The sequence below is a fragment of the Cololabis saira genome, chromosome 15 (genome assembly GCF_033807715.1).
Source record: "Cololabis saira isolate AMF1-May2022 chromosome 15, fColSai1.1, whole genome shotgun sequence".
NCBI lineage: Eukaryota > Metazoa > Chordata > Actinopteri > Beloniformes > Belonidae > Cololabis > Cololabis saira.
In genome coordinates this window covers 13,502,111-13,526,143 of record NC_084601.1, presented here as the reverse complement: position 1 = coordinate 13,526,143, position 24,033 = coordinate 13,502,111, and the positions used below count along the sequence as shown (strand labels likewise).

Below are 24,033 nucleotides of genomic sequence, written 5' to 3'. Positions count from 1 at the left end.
TATCTGGGCTGTGAAATAGCGGATATTGTACAGTGAAAACAGACGCTGGGATCTCGCACAAACCACAACATACAAGACACACAGACTGTGTGGGGAATGGGATCGAGAGCGCGCCCAGACCCTGCAGCCGGTCGCGCGCATTAGACTGATTTATGGTTCCGCGTTAACACCGACGCAGAGCTACGGTGCGCGTCGCCGCGTACCGTACGGCGTAGGCTGTGCGTCAATTTAACGCAGGACCATAAATCAGGCATTACTACTACAACTCCTCGCACTGCCGTCCGCGGATCCCGACGCGCAGATCGAGCGGCAGGAGCGCAAGGGGAGCGGAGGAGAGGGCATGGAGCCGAACCCGTGCCATTAAAGTGTTAACACACACACACACACATATATACACACACATACATTTGATTACGAGGATCAAAGCGACATGGCGAAGGCGGACGGGATCTGAACTTTGCAGGATCTGCCGTGAGGATTATTGTGGCTGAGACGACGGAAGGAAGGAATCAGTTCAGCATCGACGCGTCAGAGGAATAACCTGCGGTTATGGCGTTAGACGGTCGCCTGGGGACCTGGCAGGTGCTGCTGACCATCTCCATGGTCATCACCCCCCTGTCTGCTCACGGTAAGGCCCAATCACACCCGTGCGGGCGTGCGTGCGTGCGGGCAATATGTGGCTGTATATCCGTGCAAAGAAGCGCGCACTGTGCGTGATTCAAATCACACCTGCGTTGGAGGAGATTGATGGAAAATGATGGTTGTCCAACGGAACTGTCATGAGACCTGGACATCGGTTGTAATATATATGTTCTCTTTTTTGCTTATAGCGTTCTGGTGACTTAAGTTTTGATCGACATTTTAAATTTTGCATTTATTATATGAATTGATTAGCCATTGCTTCTGGATATGAGGCCAGTGTTCTCGTTTCTATAGAAGGAATGCAGTGACATTCAAAGAAAATCAATCACTTTGCTGTGCTGACAAATCCATGTCTGTCTGTCATATTTTCTGTCTTTCTCGGTGCTTTTCCTGCCATTTGAACCATGGTTCTGCCAATAGACCCATTCAGAGAGTGGAAGGAGGACAATCCCTTTATAATTATGCCATGGTTTGATGCTCTGAGGTGATATTATGAGATCCTGTACTTTATATGTTGAAAGTGCAATGTTGTACTCTTATGGCAAGGTGATTAAAGACATTTGACAGTTCGGCTCCCGGTCTCCAGACAATGGCAGGATTAGGTGCACCCTTGTCGGGGGCTTATAGCACCGAATTCCTGGAGGAACTGGACGCACAACACCGCACCCCTTTCCTTTCCGCCGTCTCGTTTACCATCCATCCCAGGGGGACACGGTGGGGTGAACAAAAATCTCCCATCACAGCCAATCTCTGCTTTCTATGTTCCGTGCATGGTGGCACACGCACAATCTGGGAGATCTTGAGATGCTGCCGCTGCCCAGCAACAGGGTGGTTGGTGGATGCAGAGCTGGGGTTCACATGGACACGGGCAGCCATACCCCAGCCGGGCTCGCTGCGGCCTGGATGTGTAACCAGGCGTTAACACTGTGACATATTGACCGGCAAATAGGCACACATCCTTTATCTCACGCCTCAAACAGCAGACACCCCGTGCCAGCGGGATATGTAATTAATAGACCATAAATGTGGTGTAATTAATCCATGGCTCATCTGTGAAGGGGAGCAGATTTTATATATATTAGCACATATCTTTAAGGGCGCCTGCAAAGGCTTTTTGAACTCTATGACCTCACTTTCAGGCTAAACCCGGCTTCCAAAAACATTTATGTCATTTTATTTGTGATTTATTTGGTGTAAGTTAAACACATTCATTCATCACGTTTGAGTTGTGCATGCTGCAGTCTTCAGAGCAGTCATCTGCAAAGTAAAAGGTTACGGTTCAACTGCTGGCCTTACAGTCAACATGTCAAAGTTGACTTGGACATGACACTGAACTCCATATTACCCCAGATGTCTTCATTGGTGTGTAAGAGAAATGCTGAGAAAACCTGCAAGGCTAAGAGAGTTGTGTGTGGATTGTAGTTTAAAAGCATTTGAATGGTTAATAAGTCCCGTCCAGTTTGTAAATTTTTTAGCACCTTGGACAGTTGCTTGATTTATCCAAGCAGCCCTTACTGAATTAGAGTTACTGTCATTTGATGCTATGAAAACCAGTAAAGGACCATGTTTGAACTAAATAATTTGTGATTCATATAGTCATAAAGTCAATTATCAGCTGCTTCTCTCGCCGATTTCAATCAATAAATCATTCCAGTACACAGGCGTCATATTTTTGCTTCATTTATGTGGCATTAGAAAACAATATGAATCCATATTTTTAGGTTGACCACGTGAGGGTGCGTGTCTGTGCACCGTCTGAGTGAGTTCAAACTGTGAGGTCCATCTGCCCTGCAGCCCCAGCAAGCTCATGATCTGTCACAATAGATCATGTCATCAGTATCTCTCGCACCCAAAAAGAGAGGAGGAGACGGAGGATGCTAATAATAGTTGAAAAATGTGAAATTCATGCAAGTTAATGGGTGGCTGTAACAGACTGGCTATGTGAATGTAAAAAAGACGAGAGACAGCGTCAAAGCGACAACACAGCGCATATTGATGATAGGGTTGTGTATCTGTCCATCATTGTAAGCTATAGGTTCCTATCTGATCCCCTCTGTTTAATACTTGTAAGGCTGCTGGGAGTCTGCACTCCAGCCAATCACAGTGACCTCAGGTAAAACTTGTTACCATGGTTACATGCTCAGTGCCATGCCAGAGGTTAAGAGCTGAGCAGCAATTAAAGTCCCAAATCACACCAGTTCAATGACAGAACTCACATAGCTGAGCAAAGCCTCATGCGTTTAATTTGATCCCCTTGCTCTTGTAATATTTGTTCATGTTCCCTTTTGCTCTCGTAATCGGTTTGCAGACCGCCAGCTGCTAACAGGATGCAGCAATTTAGTCTCAAGAGAAAACAAATTGGCAGGTTGAACCTTCAAATCAAAGACTGAATCTGTTGTAATCACGTTGGCTGCATGGAGCATGGCTCCGTCATAAACAAGAATTATTTGCAATCTTTCCATCTCTGTTTTTCTTTACCAGAGATGGATCTGCTATAGACTATAACCCTTACTTGGTGGCTGGCTGATTGATTGAAAAACAAGAGAGAAGGAGCTGTAACACTGGATCCTCTGTTTCCACTGAGAAACTCCCTCACTTCAGTCCTCCTTTCCCTCGCTCCAGTCCTTCCTTCAACATGGCACCTCTTTACATCTCACCATGGCAACTGCACCGTGGTTGTGTGTGTGTGTCAAGTGAATCTCGTGGCTCCTCAGCCAGCACTTGTCTTAGTGACTCTAAGCACGCTCACATGGTTTTTGAATTAACTCTGAATGAAGGGCCAGACACTGAAAACAGTGAGCTCATTGGGCACAGATTTTGCTCGGTGGGAGTGGAAGAAAAAGCCATCCAGCCAAGTATTTGAATGGGTTTTGCCATTTGTGCAGACATTCCAGGCCAATGGAAAAGTGTAAAGAAGTGACAATTCTGTCAGCATTAATCTCAGAGAAAAGATTTTCTTTCTTTTAATATTTTCCAAAATGTCCTCAATAGGATCACATAGAAGTATTTCCTTATTATCATCCATCCATCCATCCATCCATCCATCCATCCATCCATCCATCCATCCATCCATCCATCCATCCATCCATCCATCCATCCATCCATCCATCCATCCATCCATCCATCCATCCATCCCTGCCCTCCAAATTCTTCCTTTATTCGACGGATTTCCTCCTGATTCATTGATGTTTCTTTTTGGTCCAATGCCAACAGACACAGAAGAAACTGTCTCTGGATGCATTAGATAAACTTACAACTAATCAGAGAAACAACATATGTGACAGGCAGAGTGACAACCAGGTTAGTATCAACAAAAATAATCCAAAATGGTGAGCAGTGGAGTAGGAACACAGGTGGATGACTGTTAGATGTGCACCAAAAAACTGTTTATCAAAGGTATTACTAAAAGCTCAGCAGTTATTTTGATTGTTTTGAATGGTGGCCTGTATGAATGAACGCAAAAAGCCTGGCCCTGCCCCGCAACATTGTAATTGTTTGAGTTTGAGCAAGCTCTGTGCAGGTGGAAATGACTGTAAAAGAGCGGGGAACTCTTTTCAGAGAAGAGTCTGTCACAGGGTTATACAGAAATAAAAGACACACCATCAACACCCACAGACCCACGGTCAATTTTTCGCCACCAGTTGACCTAACGTTCGTGACAACCAACACACTCAGAGCAAACCTGAGACACAAGCAGAACATACAAACTCCACACAGACAGAACCCAGCTGAAAGTTGAACTAGGAATCCTCTTGGTGTGTGGCATCATTGCTGTATGAGTATGTAAAAGTGTTCTTATTGTCCAAATGCTTTAGTGGGGGACAGACTGTTGTGACGGGACCAGGAATGGTTTTGGTTACAGGCAGACCCTTCTTTGGTACCAGTGTGGGCTTTTAAACTTAACTGGAAAAATGACAGTGTTTGGCAGTGGACATGCATACAATGAAAGATTCTGATAAAAATAACCGTCTAGGCTTGAAATTCCAGTCCTATAAAGGGTTGATGATATCCGGTTGCAGGACATGAATTTATAATGACTGGCCAATTGGCCGCCTGGTGAGTGTTAGAAAATTCCACGTATTACTAACCATCTTTTATGTCTTTTTTGCTCCTACGTCTTTAGATTACCAAGTGTACGAGAGGAGCTGAGCAGTTAGCCTCTAACCTATAGCTCTAAATCCTGATCTAATCCTCACCAGGTCTCAGTCAGTAGAGCAAACTGTTCAGTCATCCATTGTGCCTAATCCAACATCACCAGAACCTGAGTACATGCTGGAGTCGGTGCTCAGGTTTTGAAAACCAACTGAGTTTGCGGTGAGGAATGCAGTGAATTTATCTTGAAAATAGTTCATAAAGAAGAGCCAACGTCTCTATTAATCAAAAATATACATGCATACCTCACTGTTATCCTCATTTGTCAACGTTTAAATAAAATATCAGGAAATAACTGTAAAAGTCACAGTTGCTTGCAGATAACAACAAACATGCACATTTGTCATTGTTTATGCACGTCGTGCATCAAAATTGTCAAGGACAATTACTTTTCTTTTCTCAACAAAGAAATTATGGTGATGCGTTTACTGTCTACGGTTTTTTGTGTCTTTCTTTCAAATGGAAAGTCTGTGTAACGTATTTTTCTTGTTTATTTAACAACAATAACAATCAAGGATTTGGCCTCTGTGACAAATCTTTTTTAATCTATGTTTTGTGAGACTGCTCGATAAATGTTTTGCGTCTCTTTGGCAGGGAGGCATTCAGTTGCCAGGCGCCATCATCATCACAACCACTCATCCGTTGACAACGAGGCCTTGGACACCAGGATGGTGCTCAGTGATGACTCGGCGGAGAGAGACCACCTGATTGGGATTGGAGCGAGACTCCCCCTCAGCTCCACCAGACGTCATCATTCTCACAAACGCCACCACTTAGATGTCGTAGAAGACGACTCACCCGTGGCCGAGGAGCTCACCGCCGGGGGTGCGGGACCAGATCAGCCTGGAAACCCCTTATCCGATGACGTCATCACCGTGGAGTTTCACAGTCCCGCGCCAGATATTGTGCCGTCTGATTTTGCCGTGGACTGGGCAAAAGTCCCCAAGCCCCAGAAGCAGAAAGGTGGAGATCCTACCACATGGACGCTGTCTGATTTTTATGATTACATGTCTCCTGACAATGACCTCTCTGCATTAGATACGACCCCAGAACCTGAGCCCACCATTTCACCTCCAGTTGATATGGAGGACGAGAATCCGCTCCTGACTGGCTCTCCGGTACTTCCAAACGAGATGAGGCCAAACATGGACAGTGGGCGGTCTCTACCGGTCCCCCCCATGGTAAAGCCAGACCAGGACGAGGGGTTAGGCATAGGTGGTGCCATGGGTGCCGATGGCTGCAGGCTGGGCTTCATGCTTTCTGGACCTGGAGTGTGTGTTTCCCAGTGTGACGTTGAACCCAATTTCTGCTTCAACGGGGGCGTGTGCACCGTCGTGCCAGGGATGGGAGCCTTCTGCAGGTGGGAGGCGTAATCCTTTTTCTTTCTCGAAAAGTGGTCGACTGGTCTGCCAGTTGTCACACATTGTAATAAAGATTAAACAGTTGTCTTTTTATAAGGGTGACTTTTTAGTGAACAAGCAGCACTCGGGTCTGTGCGTGCAGCACATGATTGACAGGTGAGGATGGTTGGCAGCAAAACAATTTCCCTTTTTAATTTGTCTTGTTGTGGCCATTTTAAACGTGTTCAGCTTCCAACATAAAAGCAAAGATTTAGGACACTACAGACAAGCAAAAAAAAAACCCACTGAAAACACAGACAGAAGGCAGGCTTAGACTATTGTTAGGGGTCGTCTAGATCACAGCAGGGTCCTCGGTGGATTAGGGCTTTTTTGGAGGTGGCGGATGAAGTGTTAGTGCATCTGCTGGCAGCTGACAGACAGATGCACATTTAGAAAGTATGAGAAAGATCACAATATAGTAAAGTCATTGAGGGCAACAGAAACCTACACACACGCACGCACGCACGCACGCACGCACACACACACACACACGCACGCACGCACGCACGCACGCACACACACACACACACACACACACACACACACACACACACACACACACACAAAACTGCACCACTTACTTGCAACCATCTGTCCAATCCTGCAGCTTCCCTGTAAGTTTGGATGTAGACAGTTCCATCCCAGCATACCTGCTGGTTAATATCCCACACATACACACAAACTCACACATAATTACATGTACTCAAAAAACGATCCCAGCACCTGCATGCAATTGCATAGAATGAACAGTTAAATGAAGAAAAAAAAAAAATACACAAAAAATCACAGATGCGCGCAAGTGTTCTGATCCTGTGATCTCATTAAGAGCTAGGCTGCAGGCAAAATCCCCGCTTTGCTGGACAGATCTTTGGACACAATGTTATCGGCTCCAAGTACCATTTTATGCTCTTTACTCTGTCAAACATGTTGTAGCTATAAATGTTGCAAATCCGCTTGAGCAGAAGGCACAAACACTTGGATAAACCTCTTAGCTTTGTTTTTTTAATTCAGCAAGTCTGAATATCTGCCCGCAATCTGACAGTGGTAATAAGACGCTAGAAGTTCATGCTTGGTCACACTTTGGTCTTTGTTTCTTCTGCTGCTCTCCATCCAGGTGCAACGTGCAGGACTATATCTGGAACAAGGGCATGCGCTGTGAATGGGCCGTCACCGAGTTCCAGGTGTTGTGCGTGGTGGTGGGCGTGGCCTCGTTTGTGACCCTGCTGCTCTTCATGATCGTCGTGTTCTTTGCCAAGAGACTGTACCGCCTCAAGAACGAGAACAGGCGCCTCCGCAAACGCAGGTGCGTGCAGTACTGGAGTTGAGGGGGGATGAGGGGGGATGGCATCCCCTCCTGAAATAAAAACGGTCCAAATCATCCCCCCTGTAAAACTGCCTTCCCCCCCTTCCATCCCTTATGTCATTTCATCAATGAATGTGGTTTTACTGCTATTTCAATATTTAGAGTCATCACCAGAAAAATAACACCAGAAAAATGTGAAAATTTTCACCTGTTTCAAGTAAATTTTCACTTGAAATAAGTAGAAAAATCTGCCAGTGGGACAAGATTTATCTTCTTATTACAAGCAAAAAGATCTTGTTCCACTGGCAGATTTTTCTACTTATTTTAAGTGAAAATCTACTTGAAACAGGTGAAAATTGTTGTTTTCTCCAGTGATGAGTCTTGTTTTAAGTGTAATGAGATTTTTTTTTTTTCTAAATTGAGACATTTTAACTATAAATAAGACAAATATTCTTGTTAAGATTTTGAGTTTTTGTTGTGATCCATTTGACTTATCCTGTGAAGGACAGAATCATATTGATAAGTTCAGAAAACTGTTTTTATTTTTGTGTTTTGATGTATTTGATGTAAGTCCAGTGGATATTTAAAGCTTACAGAAGGCTGCATTTAACTGCTGCTATGTCATTCCTGCAGTGTTTCTGTTTTGGTCAGTGCTATTATTTGTAATATATTATATTATTTGTAATCAGCACAAATTATCTGTCCCCATTTGATAAAATCCACCATCCCCCCTGATTTTTTTTTACAACTCGAGTACTGGGTGCGTGTGACTGGATGCTGGCCACAACTTTTTTTTGGTGTGAGCCAAAAAAGGTACTGAAGAGGAGATAAGAGATCAGTCCTTTTTAAAAGAAAGCACGATTGATCGAACTCCCTTTGGAGTTGATTGAGTTATTCTATTTTACTGTCATTCGTTAGTTAAGTTAAGGGGGGCGGAAGACACAAATATTTATGTTGCACATATGTCCTTTCTGCATTCCTGCAGTAAATACCGGCCTCAGAGCACCGAGCCACAGACGGATGGCATGTCTGTTTCAACAACAGCCGATGGCTCTCAGCCAAACGTAAGGAAATTGTGTGATACCCCCCCGCCTGCTCCCCAAGCTCATACTCACAACCTGGCGTACTATGACAACATTATCTGTCAGGTATGCCCCTACTCTCCTCATGTTTGCACTTCTCTGTCCTCATTCCTGCTGATTTTTTTATTTCTCTTTGCTTTGTTCTGTTTATCCTTTATTTTTCTCATTACGTTCTCTCCCATGTCTCCCCGCCAGCCTAAGTCGTGATTTATGTAATGTTACCTGTTTTGGTCTGTAGTCAGGTCTGTGCTGTCTCTCTGCGATTAAATGTGTAGTACACCCAACTAACTGCAAATACACAGACAACTGTTATATCAGAAGACTCCATTTACAGTTGAATTTGTACAGTGTGCCCATGTTTAATGGCTTTTATACTCATCAATCCCCTCAGAGGCCATCAACAACCAGCTATACCTGGGAGTATAAACCCAGATATCCTTATAACCACTTGCAGGTAAGCACGTGGAGTTGTTTCGCATTGCTTGCAGCAGTTTCCCTCCCCGGTGTTGCTTTAAGCTTGCCCAATGTGCAAATTGTAGAGAAGGCAAATTCTAGCCCTCTATTTTTAATGAAAAACCTCATTTCCACTATCTCCTTCCTGCTCCTCGTCCATGCCCACTCCAGGTGAAATGATTGATCACCTCCTCCGAGGCTTCCTGCAGCCATTTGTTCAGATATGTTACGCAGCCACCGCAGTGTGGATAAATTGCAGGCTCCCTCATCCGCTGCCTCTCTCACCTGTGCCTCGGCAGCTTCCTGAGAAGCTCAGTGAGGCAACTTAGCCCTCCATTTTGTTCCCGTGTTGGCTCCCGATGCAGCACAAACGGCCATTTTAGGTCCCTGTGCAGCACTCTACCCGGCTTTCCTTCATAGCTTGTGCACATATTGCTGCTATGAAGTGCATTGCATTCTCTTAAAGCATGTAAGCATGTCCAAATATGAATGCATTAGTTGCTGTTCCCATTCCAGTGTATGGGGGGTTTATGTGTGGCCCCATTTGTGTCCATCAATAACACAGGCCCTCTGGGTTAATAAGCTAAAACACTACGTAAGGTCAATGAAACATGGTTAAACTACTGTACTAAAATTGTCGGGATTCTTTTTAACAGAGCCGGATACAAAAGCAGATGAACGGTGTGAAGTACACGTTTTATGAGATCATCAACAAGACAATGAATTTAAACTTTTGGGTCTATTTCTCCTCACATGGAAGTGCGCTTAGTGAGTTGTGGCCAACTGTAGCCATGTGACTGATCGATGGCGCCCCATATACTGCCTGCTGTGTCTATGACCTTGAGAAGTGTGCGACACAACAATACATGAATGGCGTGGACATTTACAAAGCAACACACACCAACACAGTAGTAAGGCAGCGTTAGAAACGTGTCTCTCTGACCGATGTGGGCGTGCGTTTAACACACATCTGCAGACACGAATACATCCTGATGGATTTTGAAAATTACCCTCATTCTCAATCCATTAGCAACACTTTGCTGAACAAAGTGACGGGAACAAATTGTGACTTCTTTAATGTGACATTAGCTTCCACTCTCAGAGTAGTGCTGGCATTTCCCTGCAGCAGTCATGGATGAGTTTTTGTGAGTATCTGATGATCTAAATGTCAGGTCTAGAGGTTAAAAGTCCCTGCAGTGCAGTTTTCTAAATGCCATAGTAGTATTTTTATTTTAGAATACAGAGGTATGATAGTTGATCAGGTTAAGGCCTGAATATATGCGTCCAAAATCAGTTCCTATACTGACCTTTTAAAGGACACATATACCGTATTTCCCACACTATAAGGCGCACCTTCAATGAATCACGTGTTTAAAAACCTGTTCCATATATAAGGCGCACCACATTATAAGGCACACTAAATATATGGTAAAATACCGTACTATAGTGGCTGGGGTTGAGTTACGTATCTACCTGATGGAGCTGCGTTACAGGAAATGCTACAAAATCCTAGAGCAAATGCAAATGCAAAAAAAAAACCAAGAAGAAAAGTACCGTATGTCAAATTTTATTAACAAAATAAAAACCAGCTTTGCTCCGTCTCGTCAAAGTCGCCATTATGCGAGTCAGCGTCGCTGCTGTTGTCTTGAACGTCTGTAACGATTCCTGACGTTTTTAGCGCCATTACTTTGGCGACACCAACTACATTACCCACAATCCCCCTGACTACAGTAACAGAAATTATCGTAATGATCATATATAAAGGCGCACTGCATTATAAGGCGCACTGCCGGTCTTTGAGAAAATTAAAGGCTTTTAGGTGTGCCTTATAGTGCGGAAAATACGGTAATACTTTTCAAGTTTTTCAATTCCGTTAGTAGAAACTGCCTTATATGAGGTTATTTCCACTTGCAAAAGATGAAGAGGAAAGAAGGTGCCACAACAATGTGATTTATAAATTTATTAGATTAAGATTGGCATTATACTGTAAATGTGATTAACATTCATATTCATCTCAAAGTGAGATAAATATGACTTCCGTTTGGCCTCACTTTGATCCCAGACTCAAGCCTGCATTGAAGAGAAAACAAGATTTCTCTGTAAATGTACACCAAGCAAGAGGAGGATCAGAGAGGTGGGAGCGGGAGAGCAAGGAAGAGTCTGTTGTGTTTATGTAACAGCTGATTTTAACGCTCCGAGCAATGTCGCGAGCCGAACGGCGGCTGGCTCTGACAGAGCACATTTACACACCGATTAGAGCAAAGAGTCTTGACTCTGTTATATTCAAATCCAAATTATGTACAGTACTTTAAAATCTTTGTGTCACTGAATAAACACTGTTGATAATATACAACTGACAATTCTGTGGAAATTAACAACATAAGAGTCGAGGTGGAGGGTCCTCAGTGACAACATTTCTTCCCCCTACACAACATTGGTAAGAAGTGCTATATACGTCTTGTTAGTGCAAAAACCCAGACAGAAGAAGTTGTTTATCAAATGGTGGCACTTAGGAACAGAGTCTGATATAATATAGGACATGGCATCTTGTCTCAGGCTCGTAGTACAACAGCTTACATCCCTCAGCTCTTCCTCGTTAGTTTTAGATGTCAAATGTATCAAGTGGATCTGGGAAGACTGAGTGAACACAGTCAAGAGTCTTGAGGGAGCTTTCTTTGCTCCTTATTTTACCAAAGATAGCAGTGGAAAAAAGCTTTTTGTCTCTTGTTGCCTTCTGTTAGTAAGTATAACAGAAAACATCAATATGACACACTGAATCTATGTCTTTACAGAAACCAGGTTAAAGCTGCAACATTATTGAAACAGTGACTGTTAAGCGCTGTTATGTGATGTCATCATTGACCCAGAATGTATTGTGCTTGTAAAGTAAAGGGAGAACTGTAGTTCAGAATACGTAACAAACCTTTTGGGTTTTATCTGTTTTTAACAATGTACTTTAGTTCCACAGTATAATTCAAAGGGTCATTTATCTATCAGACAGTCATGTATATTGCTCTTGACAACAATGAGCAGCACATTCTTAGCTCGTCTTTTTTAACCTTATGGTTAGTTTTAAGGATGTGCTCCTGCTTGACAGGTCTACTTTGATTAAAATGAACTCTGGTGTGGTATATTTGAGCTGAGTGCAGTTCACTTGAAGTTCACACTTCAATGTGCAAACAAGCAACAAATAAGCATAACCTCCTCTGCTAACTCTGCCAGCTGAAATGTGAACACAGGATAGGCCAAAGGCGGTATGCCCCCCTAAATCTCTGATTTTAAGTTTAAGTATTCTAAATGTTGCTTTGATGTTGCCTATTCAAGTTTGTAGAGGAATCAAAATCATTTGTATAAGCTGACACACAGTATTGCATTGGACATTTAATGGTTGCAAGCCAGAAGAGTAAAGTGAATCTGCAGTAAATCTAATAGAGCATTTGAGTGATTTAAACTTACGCAAAGACACCAATGCAGATACAAACTGTCACCCTATATTGAAACATGAGGAACTGATGTATTTCGAATGTGAATAACCTGCAGGTGCGGATGTCTTGATGTGATGTGTTTTTCTATGTACCAGCATGTGTGAAGAATCACTAACTCTGTCTGCAGGATGAGCCACAGAAAAAGGACAACCAAGCAAAGTCCCCTCAGCCCAAGGAAGACGGCTCTATGAATATCCTCAACTCCCATTCTCCCAAGCATGAGAACAACCGCCCTGCCTCCGTCGTCCACGGCCACACGCCCAACAACACGGAGGAAAATGCCGAGGTAAACATGCTCCAGAACAACCTGGTGTAATGTTACCGCATGATGAAGTATGCAGCTGGAGAATCAGACCAAAATATTTCTGGCGCACACGAAGCTCCTAGGCTGACACCATTTATACCTTGTGAAGTGCATACTGTAAATTTCCAGCAGTTGAGTAAGACCTAACGTCAAAAGTGAGCACAATGTGAATTTTAAGCTACACATTGAGAAGCACAATAGTTCTGTTTACAAGGCTGCCATGCTTATGCTGGTTACATAGTGGCGCCGCTGCCTCCTATCCTTCTTCTATCTGCTTCTAACGCTGGACTAAAATCTATTGCTTGGTTTAACTCCTGACTGACTTTCCTCTCTACTGATGCCCTGCCTTGGTCTCTGACCAATGACCTCCTTCATTGTCTCCTTTCCTGATTCCCAGACCCTTCCTCTCAGCTCCTGCCTTCCCCGCCTTTCTGTCTCTTTCTGCCCGCATGCTTTGATGTTATCAGCGAGAAAAGTGTCTGAAAACGTAATATTTGAAAAAGAATTCCGTGGAAATTGAAGTGACGCTGTATTTGCTAATTATTCATGTTTGACATTGCTAATAAGTGGATATGTCTAGATTACATGAAGTTAAAGTAATTGCTTGGAGTTGATATTTGAATCTATACGCATATATTAAACACGCTGTGTCTTGGTATTCAATGTGTTTTATTATACTTTAATGTACTTGAGATTCTTTTGTACTTTTTTTGGTATACATGAAGAATTACAGTTCACGGTTGTTGGAATAAATCTTTTTAATTTTATCCTGCTTGTCCCTGTTTGTTGCTATTAGCTCCATTTTCCCTGCAGACTATCTCTTTCTCTCTGGCTCTTTCTTCTTCTGCATGTCGGCTCATGATGAAGCTCACTAGTGCCAAATGCTGTCATGCTAATAAAAAGGAGAACGCATGGCTAACTTTGCTTTTGTGCTACAGTAGGCTGCTGCTCAGAGATTAAACCACACACGCTGTTAGACCATTCAGAACCATGGACAGCTCTTAAGATGATTGGAAACTACAATGAGAGCTTTGAAGAGTCTTCACAGCAATTTGAACATTTTAATTGTTTTTAAATCCCTCTATCAGAACATTTCAATTAATTTCAGATGATGCTTTACCCAGGCAGCCAGTATTATTGAGGAGAAAATAGTGTAATTTGAAATAATACTTGTTCTGTATGACATTTTTTGATTATCTTTGGACACTATCACAGACATTACTATGCACAAGATTGAGCAAACGTCACTTGTAGATAGATGAGAGGATGTTTTATTATCCTCTTGATCACTAATAAATTGAGAATGCAGACTGTGAAACCAACCATGAATTGACAAGTGTCAAACAAACTCAAATCTTTTATATGAAAGTCCAACAAATCATTTCTACTTCATACACCAGCAACCTTTTTACTTAACCTATTGAAATGTAATGCTAAGTATTTACTACTAAATAGTAAAATGAACCAATAAGCCTACTCAAAGGTGGGAAAAGCCATGTCATTAGAGGGATAAAATATAACAGCCAGGGGTTGTTTATCAGTTTGTTTTTTTAAACACAGATACACACATTATAACTTGTATTACAGTACACAGGTTGATGGAAACTTCCCCCTTTTTTAAAGGTTTGATCATATAAATGAGATGTTTTCCACTTCTAAAGTAGGAACAGTGTCATATAATAGCAGACATTAAAAAAGCAAAAAAAACTTACAGCATACATGTGATGGATGAAGTTATTTTAGAAATCTCTGTCCAATTTTCTCCTAGCTGAAGCGATTGATTTCATTTGTTCCATCTTTGAGGTGATGTTTCTTCCAGCTATGAGTAATGTAACCTACACTGCCACCTTCAGATAACTCACAGTACATCGTCCTATTTTATCAGTCTGAAACAAATCCAAGTGAAAATTCCAGATGGAAATAAAAATATTTAACTTAACTTGCAGCTGTATGCAGCTCTTATTTTCATTTTGAACCGGTGAGAATCTTAAATGAGAGAAGAGTAAGTATAAATGCTGGGATGAAACTTAGAGTAAAGAGTCAGTACTCCAAGTGAGGTTTTTAGCCTAAACAGTTTATATAATGAGAGGCCAAATATCTGTTCTCATGTCTGTACCCCAGAGACCACTGTCTCATGTTTCATCCACACCTGTTTTTGTCTTTGTAATTTTATTTCCTCATTTTGTCTTTGTGGATCTCCCTACATTGTTGCATCCTTCTCTACTTACCATGTTTCTACATCAGGATGGAGTCACTATTGGCCTGGAGGTGCTTCTACCCAAAGAGGCCAAGCTCCACTCGGACAACAGCCAGCCCCTTCAGTACGATGTCTTCCTCTACAAGGTTGCCAACAACGGAGACCCCGCCTCTCCCACCCAAGGCCCTCCATCTCACTCAACCTCTCATCCCATTCCTAGATCGCCTAAAACACCCAAGTCCCCCAAGGTGCCTAAATCACCCAAACACGCCAAGGAGTACCCACACTGTAACCGTGAACCTTTGTCCGGCAGGCACTCTTCACCTGGCCGCCATTCCTCACCCAGTCGCCATCCGTCACCCAGTCGCCATTCGGCACCTGGCTGTTATTCCTCACCTACTCGTCATCCTTCCTCCCCCCACTCCCCCTCCCACTACAAATGCATGCACTCCTGCTCGTCCACTCCACCTCAGCTATGTGGACAAAGAAGTCGGGCTTGCAGCTCTGGGTACCCTGAGAATTGGAAGGACTGCCAGAGTGGACACCTGCGCCCATCTCCCTCATCCCCCCACCTCCCCCAGCCTCCTCCGTCACCATCCGGGGGGAAGTACATCAGCACCCGGTCACTGCCGCCACTTTCCTGACCAGCCTTTGACTGAGTCCATCCCAGCAAATGCGCATTCACACGCACAAACATCCAGTGTTTTGTCCATTGTGGCCCTTTTTAATATATATTTTTTATTATTATTTTTAACTTATGATTTATAGGTCTGTGGTCCACCTATTCATTTTTCGTACCCTGGCCTCCCACTTTAAAACTTGAATGATAAGGACAGCACTTAATCCTAGTCCAGAAAACATAAACCGGAACATCTTAACACACGACATTAACACTCATATTCATTCATGGATCCGTTCGCTGCAGCCATATGTTCACACCAATGTATAAATAACAACCATTCAAAGCTCAGGTGTCTGAAAGCTTCAGATAAACTACATCTCTTCTAGCACGGTGCCAATGTCAGCAGCTGCTGAAGATACTGTTCATAAAGGTTTTCTCAGTGTTATCAGTGTTTTATATGAATCTTTTGCTATTCAGTCTTTATAAATGTTTCATGTTTTAATAGGCTTTTAAAGTATATTTTTTGATGTTTCTAATCCTCAATAAATAGATCAAAGAAAACGTGCAGTACTGTGTTCTGAAGGCAAAAGGAGAAGCAGCTGCTGGAGCATGCTGAGCCAATACGAGGGACTCTGCTCTACCCTCCTGGGCTCTGACAGTATTACAACTTTAATACCCTCAGAAGACTTCTAAGTGGGTGTTGTTTTTTAATATCACAAGTGAAATTATTTCTGGGATGGATAGGTGGAGGAATACTAATAATTTAACAGTTTTTTTTCTGTTTCAACTTGAATTTATTAAACTGATGTTTCTCTCCAGTGGAAGGGATGTTCCAGACCTGAAGGACTTTATCAGTAAACATTTATCATGTGCATATGGTGCAAAATAAAAAGGAGGAAAACCTTCTAGAGTTTGAAGGTTTATACTAAAAGTCACACAGAAGAAAAATTACTGTTGTAAAACGTTTTTGAACTCGCTGCAATGAAACCAGTTGCAGTGCAGACCTAATTGAATATTTATTTGGTTGCTGTTTGAGCAGGCCAGATGTCACGATTCTTGACTTGACAACAAAAGAGACCCTTCATCTGTTCTTGAGTTTTATCTTTTACATGGGTGCCTAAAGTTATACTGACATAAATATAGCTAAATAAAATCTAACTGATTAAGCAAATCTTTATAGGTTTCCAAACACAATACCACAAGTCACAGTAAAGCAATTAAATCCACCAGTCCAGCAATTCATTATAATTGCATTAATAAGACTGCTCTTTGAATATCCTCATATTTGACAATGCTCAGTAAGATATATAATTATTATGTGGTAAACATGAGTGCAAAAAAAACGACTGTATTATATTATCCTATAAAACGGGGCTAAAACTAGACTCATATGCTACACAATTAAAATCAGAATCAGAATCAGAATCATGTTTATTTGGCTAAGTCAGGTCAAACAAGACAGGGAATTTGACTCGGTTATTTTCGCTCACTGTACAGTAAATAGACAAATGACAGCTCTTATTAACATATATACAATTTTAAAGAAAGTGAAAGATGCAGCAGTATGAGGTAGACATGGTTATTGAAAGGTGCATTGTTACAGTAATTAGCCTGTACAAGTACTGCTGCTGTTGCTTAACATACAAGCTTACACAAATTCAATAAAAGTTCGAATGGGAAATAACATAATCTAGAATAGAATAGAATTCAGTTAATGAAAATGCCTACCAATGTTCTAAAACTGTATCAGCACAGCAGTTTCATCCCTAACATCATCCAGCAGAAAACAAGTGGTGTGACGTTTCCTGCCCATCCAGTATTCACATTCATCTTCTGTAAACTTCTAACTAACTCTACAGCTGCAACACCAGCACCACGTGTTTCTCTTTTCTCAGACGACTCAAATTAAATGAAGTCACCTCTTTTAGCAGGTTAACAGCTGCAGCCCGCAGCAGCTGGAGCCTGCAGCAGCAGCTCAGCTCTCCTGTTAGCTGATTTTATTATTTCATTTCCTGTAAAAAGCACCTTCGGGTTCCAGATGGATGAGGGGAAGGTCAAATTAATCTACCTGCTGTTCTCTGTCCTTACGGGGAAATGGTAACAGAGGTTTCTAAAGGCGGGTTCTGGGATTCTAAGTGCCACTCTGTGCATCTTCAGAGCTCCCCTGTCCTTCTCGCAGCATATCCTCAGTAGAAAAACCAGCATTTTCAAACTGGCGATCGAACAATTTTTTATTTTTTTTCCCTGCACAGGTACAGGAGACACCTTGTTAAAAAGTTTCACTTTGGATTGTCCATGCACATAAATAGTTCAGTGTCTGATGAAAACTATTGTTGGCCTCTGTCCTGGTTCTCCTGCACTGTGTTTGTACACTGATCCACGTAAACCACACGAGGACCCAGCTGAGCTGGGCTGAATGTCTAAATAATGCTTTTAAAGGAGCTTGAGGCAAGAATAAGAAATGAGACTCATTAGCGCCACGACGACTGTCAGGGTTACTGCAGCCAACAGCGAAGCCGGCACGGGAGAACGGGGAGAACGCGCATGCAGCGTCATGTGACGTCACATCCACAGGACAGCGCGGGAAATTCCGGTCCGGAATTGCAACACATTTTGCAGCACACAGCCTGTTCAAGGCAACGGAGAGATACACTAGAGGGCTCATTCTTTTTGGTTGGGAACGCTTCATCTGACATTATTACTAGAAAAATTAAAACGTATACGCATTTTTTTCATAAATCCTGCCTCAAGCTCCTTTAATGGTCACCTCTGTGTCACAGAGTTCACTGTAAATCTGTCGAGAGAACCTTATGGAGGACGTTAACACCAGCTAAAGTTTTTGTTTTTGCTGACATGTAGTGCCTTTGGTTGTTCCCTTCCAACTAGTTTTGTCAAAGTAGCGTTATTAATTAGTGTCATTAAACTGCCGTACATAAAGTAGTCAGTGATCTGCATGGTTGTAGATTAAATTTAGGTAATTTGGTTTAGCGTGTAAAATAGGTAGAGAGTGATGATAAAGGTACGTAAGATAATAGGTGGAGTCCACCTCAGAGGAGGATCCTTCACTCATCAGTAATCCACCAGCATACTCCAGCACTGATATCTTAGCGGGGTGTGCTGCATCTACAGGCCAGTCTACTGTCACTGCAGGACTTGATTACAGTTCAGGTCAAAAGAGGCATCTGGAGTAATCCTATGAGGAGGTCAGCCATGACACCACACAGTCAGTGTGACACCTCACATTCATAAAAGAGCATTACAGTCTGCTGTTGTTGTTTTTTTAATAGGCTTAAATCATTGTTGCAGATGTTCTTTGTGTATATTTTTATTTCTTCATAGATTAATAATATTCATCCTTAATAGAGTTACATAACCTTGGGCCATTTGTGTATAGTTAACCTCCTGTTGAACGCAACCTAGCACCCCCTGCCCTGCAGCCTGGCCGCAGGCGCTCCCTGCAGTTCCTCGGTCTACCACTGAGGGGCAGTGTTGCATCGCAGTCGCAGCAGATAAAACCCGCTGGCACTTTGAAACTGCTGATCTGCATCCTCATCAGCATTCACACCGTGTCGACTGAGGGAATGTGTGCTGATTCAACATGATGCAGCTGGGATAACTGATTTTGTTATCATGAAGAAATCTGCCTGATCTCTGAAGATCTCTGGTATATTTAAAGAGGAGATGAGAGCTGGGAGCATGTGTGTGTGTGTGTGTGTGTGTGTGTGTGTGTGTGTGTGTGTGTGTGTGTGTGTGTGTGTGTGTCCAGGGTGAATAGGCCCACTTTTTGTTCTGCAGTTCACAGGTTGAACCCATTTGTATGCACACTGTATCTATACATTGTGTATCTGGGAGTGTGTGTGAACCCCTTGAGGGTGTTGCCTTTTGGCAGCATCCTTACTGTCTCTTATGTGAGGCTGTAAAGTATCTCTGATGACCCAAAACAGATGCATTTCTCCCTGTATCACTCGCCCACTGCCCATTGCTATGCCGTTGTGATATCACACACACAGACACACAATCTCCTGTGATGCCTTTCTTTGCATATGGAGATTTTTATGAGTGGAAACACACGTCACGCAGTGGTTTGATAATTTTTCTTGCACAAAAATCTAATAAATGATGACAATAATACTTGATGGAACACTTTTTTGATTCCTGTCTCATCTTGATAAAATATTACAGTTGCGCGCCATGATCAGAGATGATATAGGCGATGATTCTAGTTTTCAAAACCTGCTTTTTAATGTATTTATGTCTCCACAATAATCTGAAACCCCCCGCTTGCAGTCTTTCTCCTTCTCTTTGTGCTGTTGCCTTTGTGCCCGCTCATCTCTGTCAGTCAGGCTGAATGACTTTCTAGCCAGGAGCGACAGAGTGTCATCACATTGTGTGTATTTCCGGGTGTGCAGAGAAAGGGTTGGTTCATCTCAAGGCTTTATTCTAAATTTCTGTTTATACATTTCACTGTTTAAAAAAAACCACAGAGTCATGATGTTTTTGACGGTTTGAGCAACGCAAGCAAAGCCCTCTTCACCTCTGCTGTAGGCAACCAGATTGATGTTGGAAGTGAAGTGAGAGCTACAGGATACAGTATATGTGCACCGCCCCCACCCCTCCTGTATGTTTAAATATCTAGCACTGCAACAATTTTCTTTTGGACAGCTGGTACACCTCCCATGCAGGTCAGTTTTATGGTCTCTCTTTGACTCTTGCAGCATCAGTTTCAAGAGTTACCAGCAGGTCCTGTAATGGAACTTGAGCCTTCTGGGAGATATGTCTTTTAATTAAGCACCCTGCTCTTGGGCTGAATGTCTCAAGGCAGCCAAGACTGGATAAACTAGCAGATACTGAAATTGACCCCACTTGAACACAATATAACATATCTCAACTCACTTCACATGATTTTGCTAAACTTTTTCAATCCCTTTGTAAACTCAGATACATTTCTCTGAAGGACTTTGAGAACTCTGTAATGTTGAAGGTTTAACAAGCTCATATGACTGATCCTGTTTTTTTTCCATTATTTCAATTAGAAAATAAACATACATTTCACTTTTTTTTAACAAGATCCAACATCTGCTCCCAGTAGATGGAGAGAAAAGTAAAATAAAAAAATAAGTAGGTTAATAAGGAAGTAAGAAAAAAAATCTGAATCACAGGTTAATGCCCTCGTCTTCAATTCCGGTCCTCGTGGGCCGGTCTCCTGCACCTTTTAGATGTTTCTCTGCTTCAGCACTCTGGGATAAAAATGACTGTCATTATCAGACTTGTGCAGACCTTGATGACATGCCGATGTCAACCCTAATCAGGTGCGTTAAAGCAGAAAAACCTCTCAAATGTGCAAGACACCGGCCCACGGGGGCCTGGAATTGAGGATCCCTGGGTTAATGCATAAGGGTGCTAAATGCTAAGCAGTGGGTACCAAATATATCAAAAAGACCGGCTCAGACCATGGCAGTCTAACTGGAAGAGCTCACGTTGATTCGCCACGTCTCGATCGGCAGTAGATGAAAATCTCTTCATTACGATGGCTCTGAAGAGTCTGAGTCTCTCCATCTGTATGAGAATGTCATGTAGGATTTCCACCCCTGAAAAGAATGAGAATATGATTTCCACTCCTTTAAAATCAGCCTTTAAGCTGCAGTCATTCCCAATACCGGAGCTTGCTGTATGGCTGGTGGATTGGTGCTGCTGCTGGTGTTTATAGGCCTTGGAATACATATCAAATATTATAGGCCAAAATCACAAGTTGCTGAATCAGAGGGGTAGATTTTTGTGACCCATGCTGGCAGTAATGAAACTGTCCCATTCGTTATCGGCCCGTCCAATCCCCAGCTTCAAGGCCTCACCGATACTCATACTCTCATACTAGAGTGGGACTGCCATCAAATAAACCTACACGTCTAAAAATGAGACGATTGGAGTTGGGTCCATGTCCCAACAGACGCCACTTTTGCATCTTTCCCGTCCTGAAACATTAGAACTCATAAGAGGATGTTAATGTTGGGCGTTTTTGTGCCTCACTGATGCACTACATATCACCAGAAAACAGTCTTATCTAGTTAATATAATTCTAACTACAGGTTCTGCATCTTTTTTTGGGCAACAGAAATGTAATTATCGTTCAACCTTTGCCGTCAGATGATCGCACACCCACAAAAAGATAATGAATATAAACTCTCAAGAAACCGACAGGAAGACAATCCTGCTCCAACTGCCTCCCCAAGACTTTCCTGCTCCTCCCCTTTTTTGCTATGGTTTTCCTTTTCACCTGCAGCAGCATCACCCCCTCTCGTTGCCCCCTCCCCTCTCCCCTCGGCTTCTGTATTGATTTACTCGACATCCCGTGGTCACATTCTTGTGGCGAAGGTTTCCGGTTGAAAACCCCTGACATTTACCTCCCAGTCACAACACGGCTCATTTAAACCCCACGAAACAGTTTTCTCTCCCTTCTTCTTCTTTTACATGTCATTGCCCTGAAAAATGAGGGCAAACACTTGTAACGGGGGTAATGAAGCGCTCTGCTTTCCCCTGAGTTAAAGGCCTCTGTGATCTAAACTGTAAATGCAGCTATGATAGACCTAGGTCACTTTTTTCCCCCTCCTTTCTTTAATGTCCTCTCTCTCTATTCATACAATAACTTACTCGTTCCTTCTCTGATCCTTGTTACCATGGAGATTTCTCAGATCTTTGGTGGGCTTTAAATGAGGGTAAAAAAATAAAAGTGAGAGACAATGAAAAGGCTGCCTTTGTAAGGTCAAGTTAGAGCCAAAGTGTGCACACGCAGGCAAAACCTCTGAAGGCAGGATGGGAACACCCACAGAGAGGAAAGCTGAGGCCCAAAGGCTGCACCCTGCTCTCACCCAGCAGTACTGGAAGGAAGGAACCAAAATTTACCACCACAGGTGGGAGGCACACATTCAACACCCCCAAAGCGCAGATGTGCCCAACAGGGAGGGCCCTCGCCGCAGCAGGATCACCGGCAGAGCGGCTTATGGGAATGAGTGCCGGTCGTTGTGCATGACAAGTTGCAGGGCCGCATCCTTCTCCGTTTAGTCAATCAATTCCCAATATTCCATTCTGTTTTATCTAGCAAGGCTCATAAAAATAATTTCATGTTCCGTTATAGGTTAAAAAGATTGACTCTTTTTTACCGCGCACATTAATTGATTTGAAAGCTTATGTAAACAGTTTATAATATAATTGCCTGCTGGTACAAGTCAGTGTGAAATTGTATTAACGTCCCCTCATTCCCCTCTTCTCCTCCGTTTAGCGTTTTTCACTCCTGTCACTGTATATCTGGCCGTCTGACTGAGGCAGTTAATGTGTTTAAGAGCCAGCTGTCCCTCAAATAACGCACTCAATAATTCATATTGCAAGGCACATGCCGACAGAAGTCTGTGTGCGTGCGTGTGTGTGTGTGTGTGTTGAGATGCAGGTCGGTGCAGCAGTTTGTGTACAAACCTAAATCAGAAAGCTTTAAGCGTATAGGAAAAAAAGAGAGAAAAAAAGTATGGAAAATGCTAGACACTATACAGGGTCACTTCCAGCTGCCGTTGCACGGCGTGGTGGTCCATCCCATGATGCCTCTGATTCCAGAAACATGGGGTTAGGCAACTATGAGTCTTCTTTTTCTGCACTCAGGTTTTACTTGGGATTTGTGAATGTATGTCCATATTGTAGCACTTGAGAAAGGTTTCCCAAAGTTATCTCCTACTAATGTGGTCATTTCAGCTAGTGATGAATGATGCAGTGACGTCTGAGTGATGGATTGGAGGACACAGGTGAGACTGCACACAAATTTGCGGAAGTGATTAATGATGTTTTGTACAATAGAAGAAAGGAAAATCCCTTCCAATTTTACTTCCAGGGCCACTGGTTTAAAACATCTCCATGATTTTCTCACAGATTTGTAGGTGTTTGTAGTCTTTGTTTGTAGCCTTATCAATAAAAGTCAAAGACTTTTATTGATAAGGCTTTTGCACCAAATCAGCATTATAAATCACTACCTGGGATAATGTTTAAAATAACTTTTTGTTTTTCACTTTATTCATCCTTAATTGCCCCAATACTATTTTTGTCTGAGACTTTATGCAAAGTCAAAAATACACTAATTGACATTTATAAACAAAATAAATTAAGTAAAAGACAAAAAAAGAGGAAGAAAATCATATTTCATGAACCTGAACTGTTTGCAATGAAATTACAGTTAAAAGTAAATGTAAAAATGGTCCATACCCTCTCACCCTTTTCTGATCTTATAAACTGTAAATAATCAAGACCATAACTTTTAAGCATCGACCAACCCTGGATGGAAAATGTTTAAGTAATAAAAGAAGCACTTATCTGTCAGACGTAGACACACTCAATTTGAGAGTGCAGCAGTGCGCGTG

At 42.5% G+C, this 24,033-nt stretch overlaps 1 protein-coding gene across 5 annotated transcripts; it reads left to right on the top strand.

Moving 5' to 3' along the window:
- The first annotated feature begins 280 nt into the window (after nt 1-280).
- Nucleotides 281-16,160, top strand: cspg5b (chondroitin sulfate proteoglycan 5b). 5 transcript variants are annotated; one of them, XM_061742640.1, is made up of 8 exons: nt 281-628; nt 5,389-5,757; nt 5,833-6,154; nt 7,309-7,497; nt 8,483-8,645; nt 8,971-9,033; nt 12,645-12,803; nt 15,066-16,160. In XM_061742640.1, exons 1-8 carry the CDS (start codon nt 550-552, stop codon nt 15,660-15,662), a joined length of 1,941 nt encoding a protein of 646 aa, XP_061598624.1. In that variant the 5' UTR covers nt 281-549; the 3' UTR covers nt 15,663-16,160. The 5 variants fall into 5 exon arrangements, with proteins under 5 accessions (XP_061598624.1, XP_061598626.1, XP_061598622.1 ...); XM_061742642.1 differs by having other exon boundaries at nt 5,389-6,154; nt 8,483-8,561; XM_061742638.1 differs by having other exon boundaries at nt 5,389-6,154.
- Nucleotides 16,161-24,033: the final 7,873 nt, after the last annotated feature.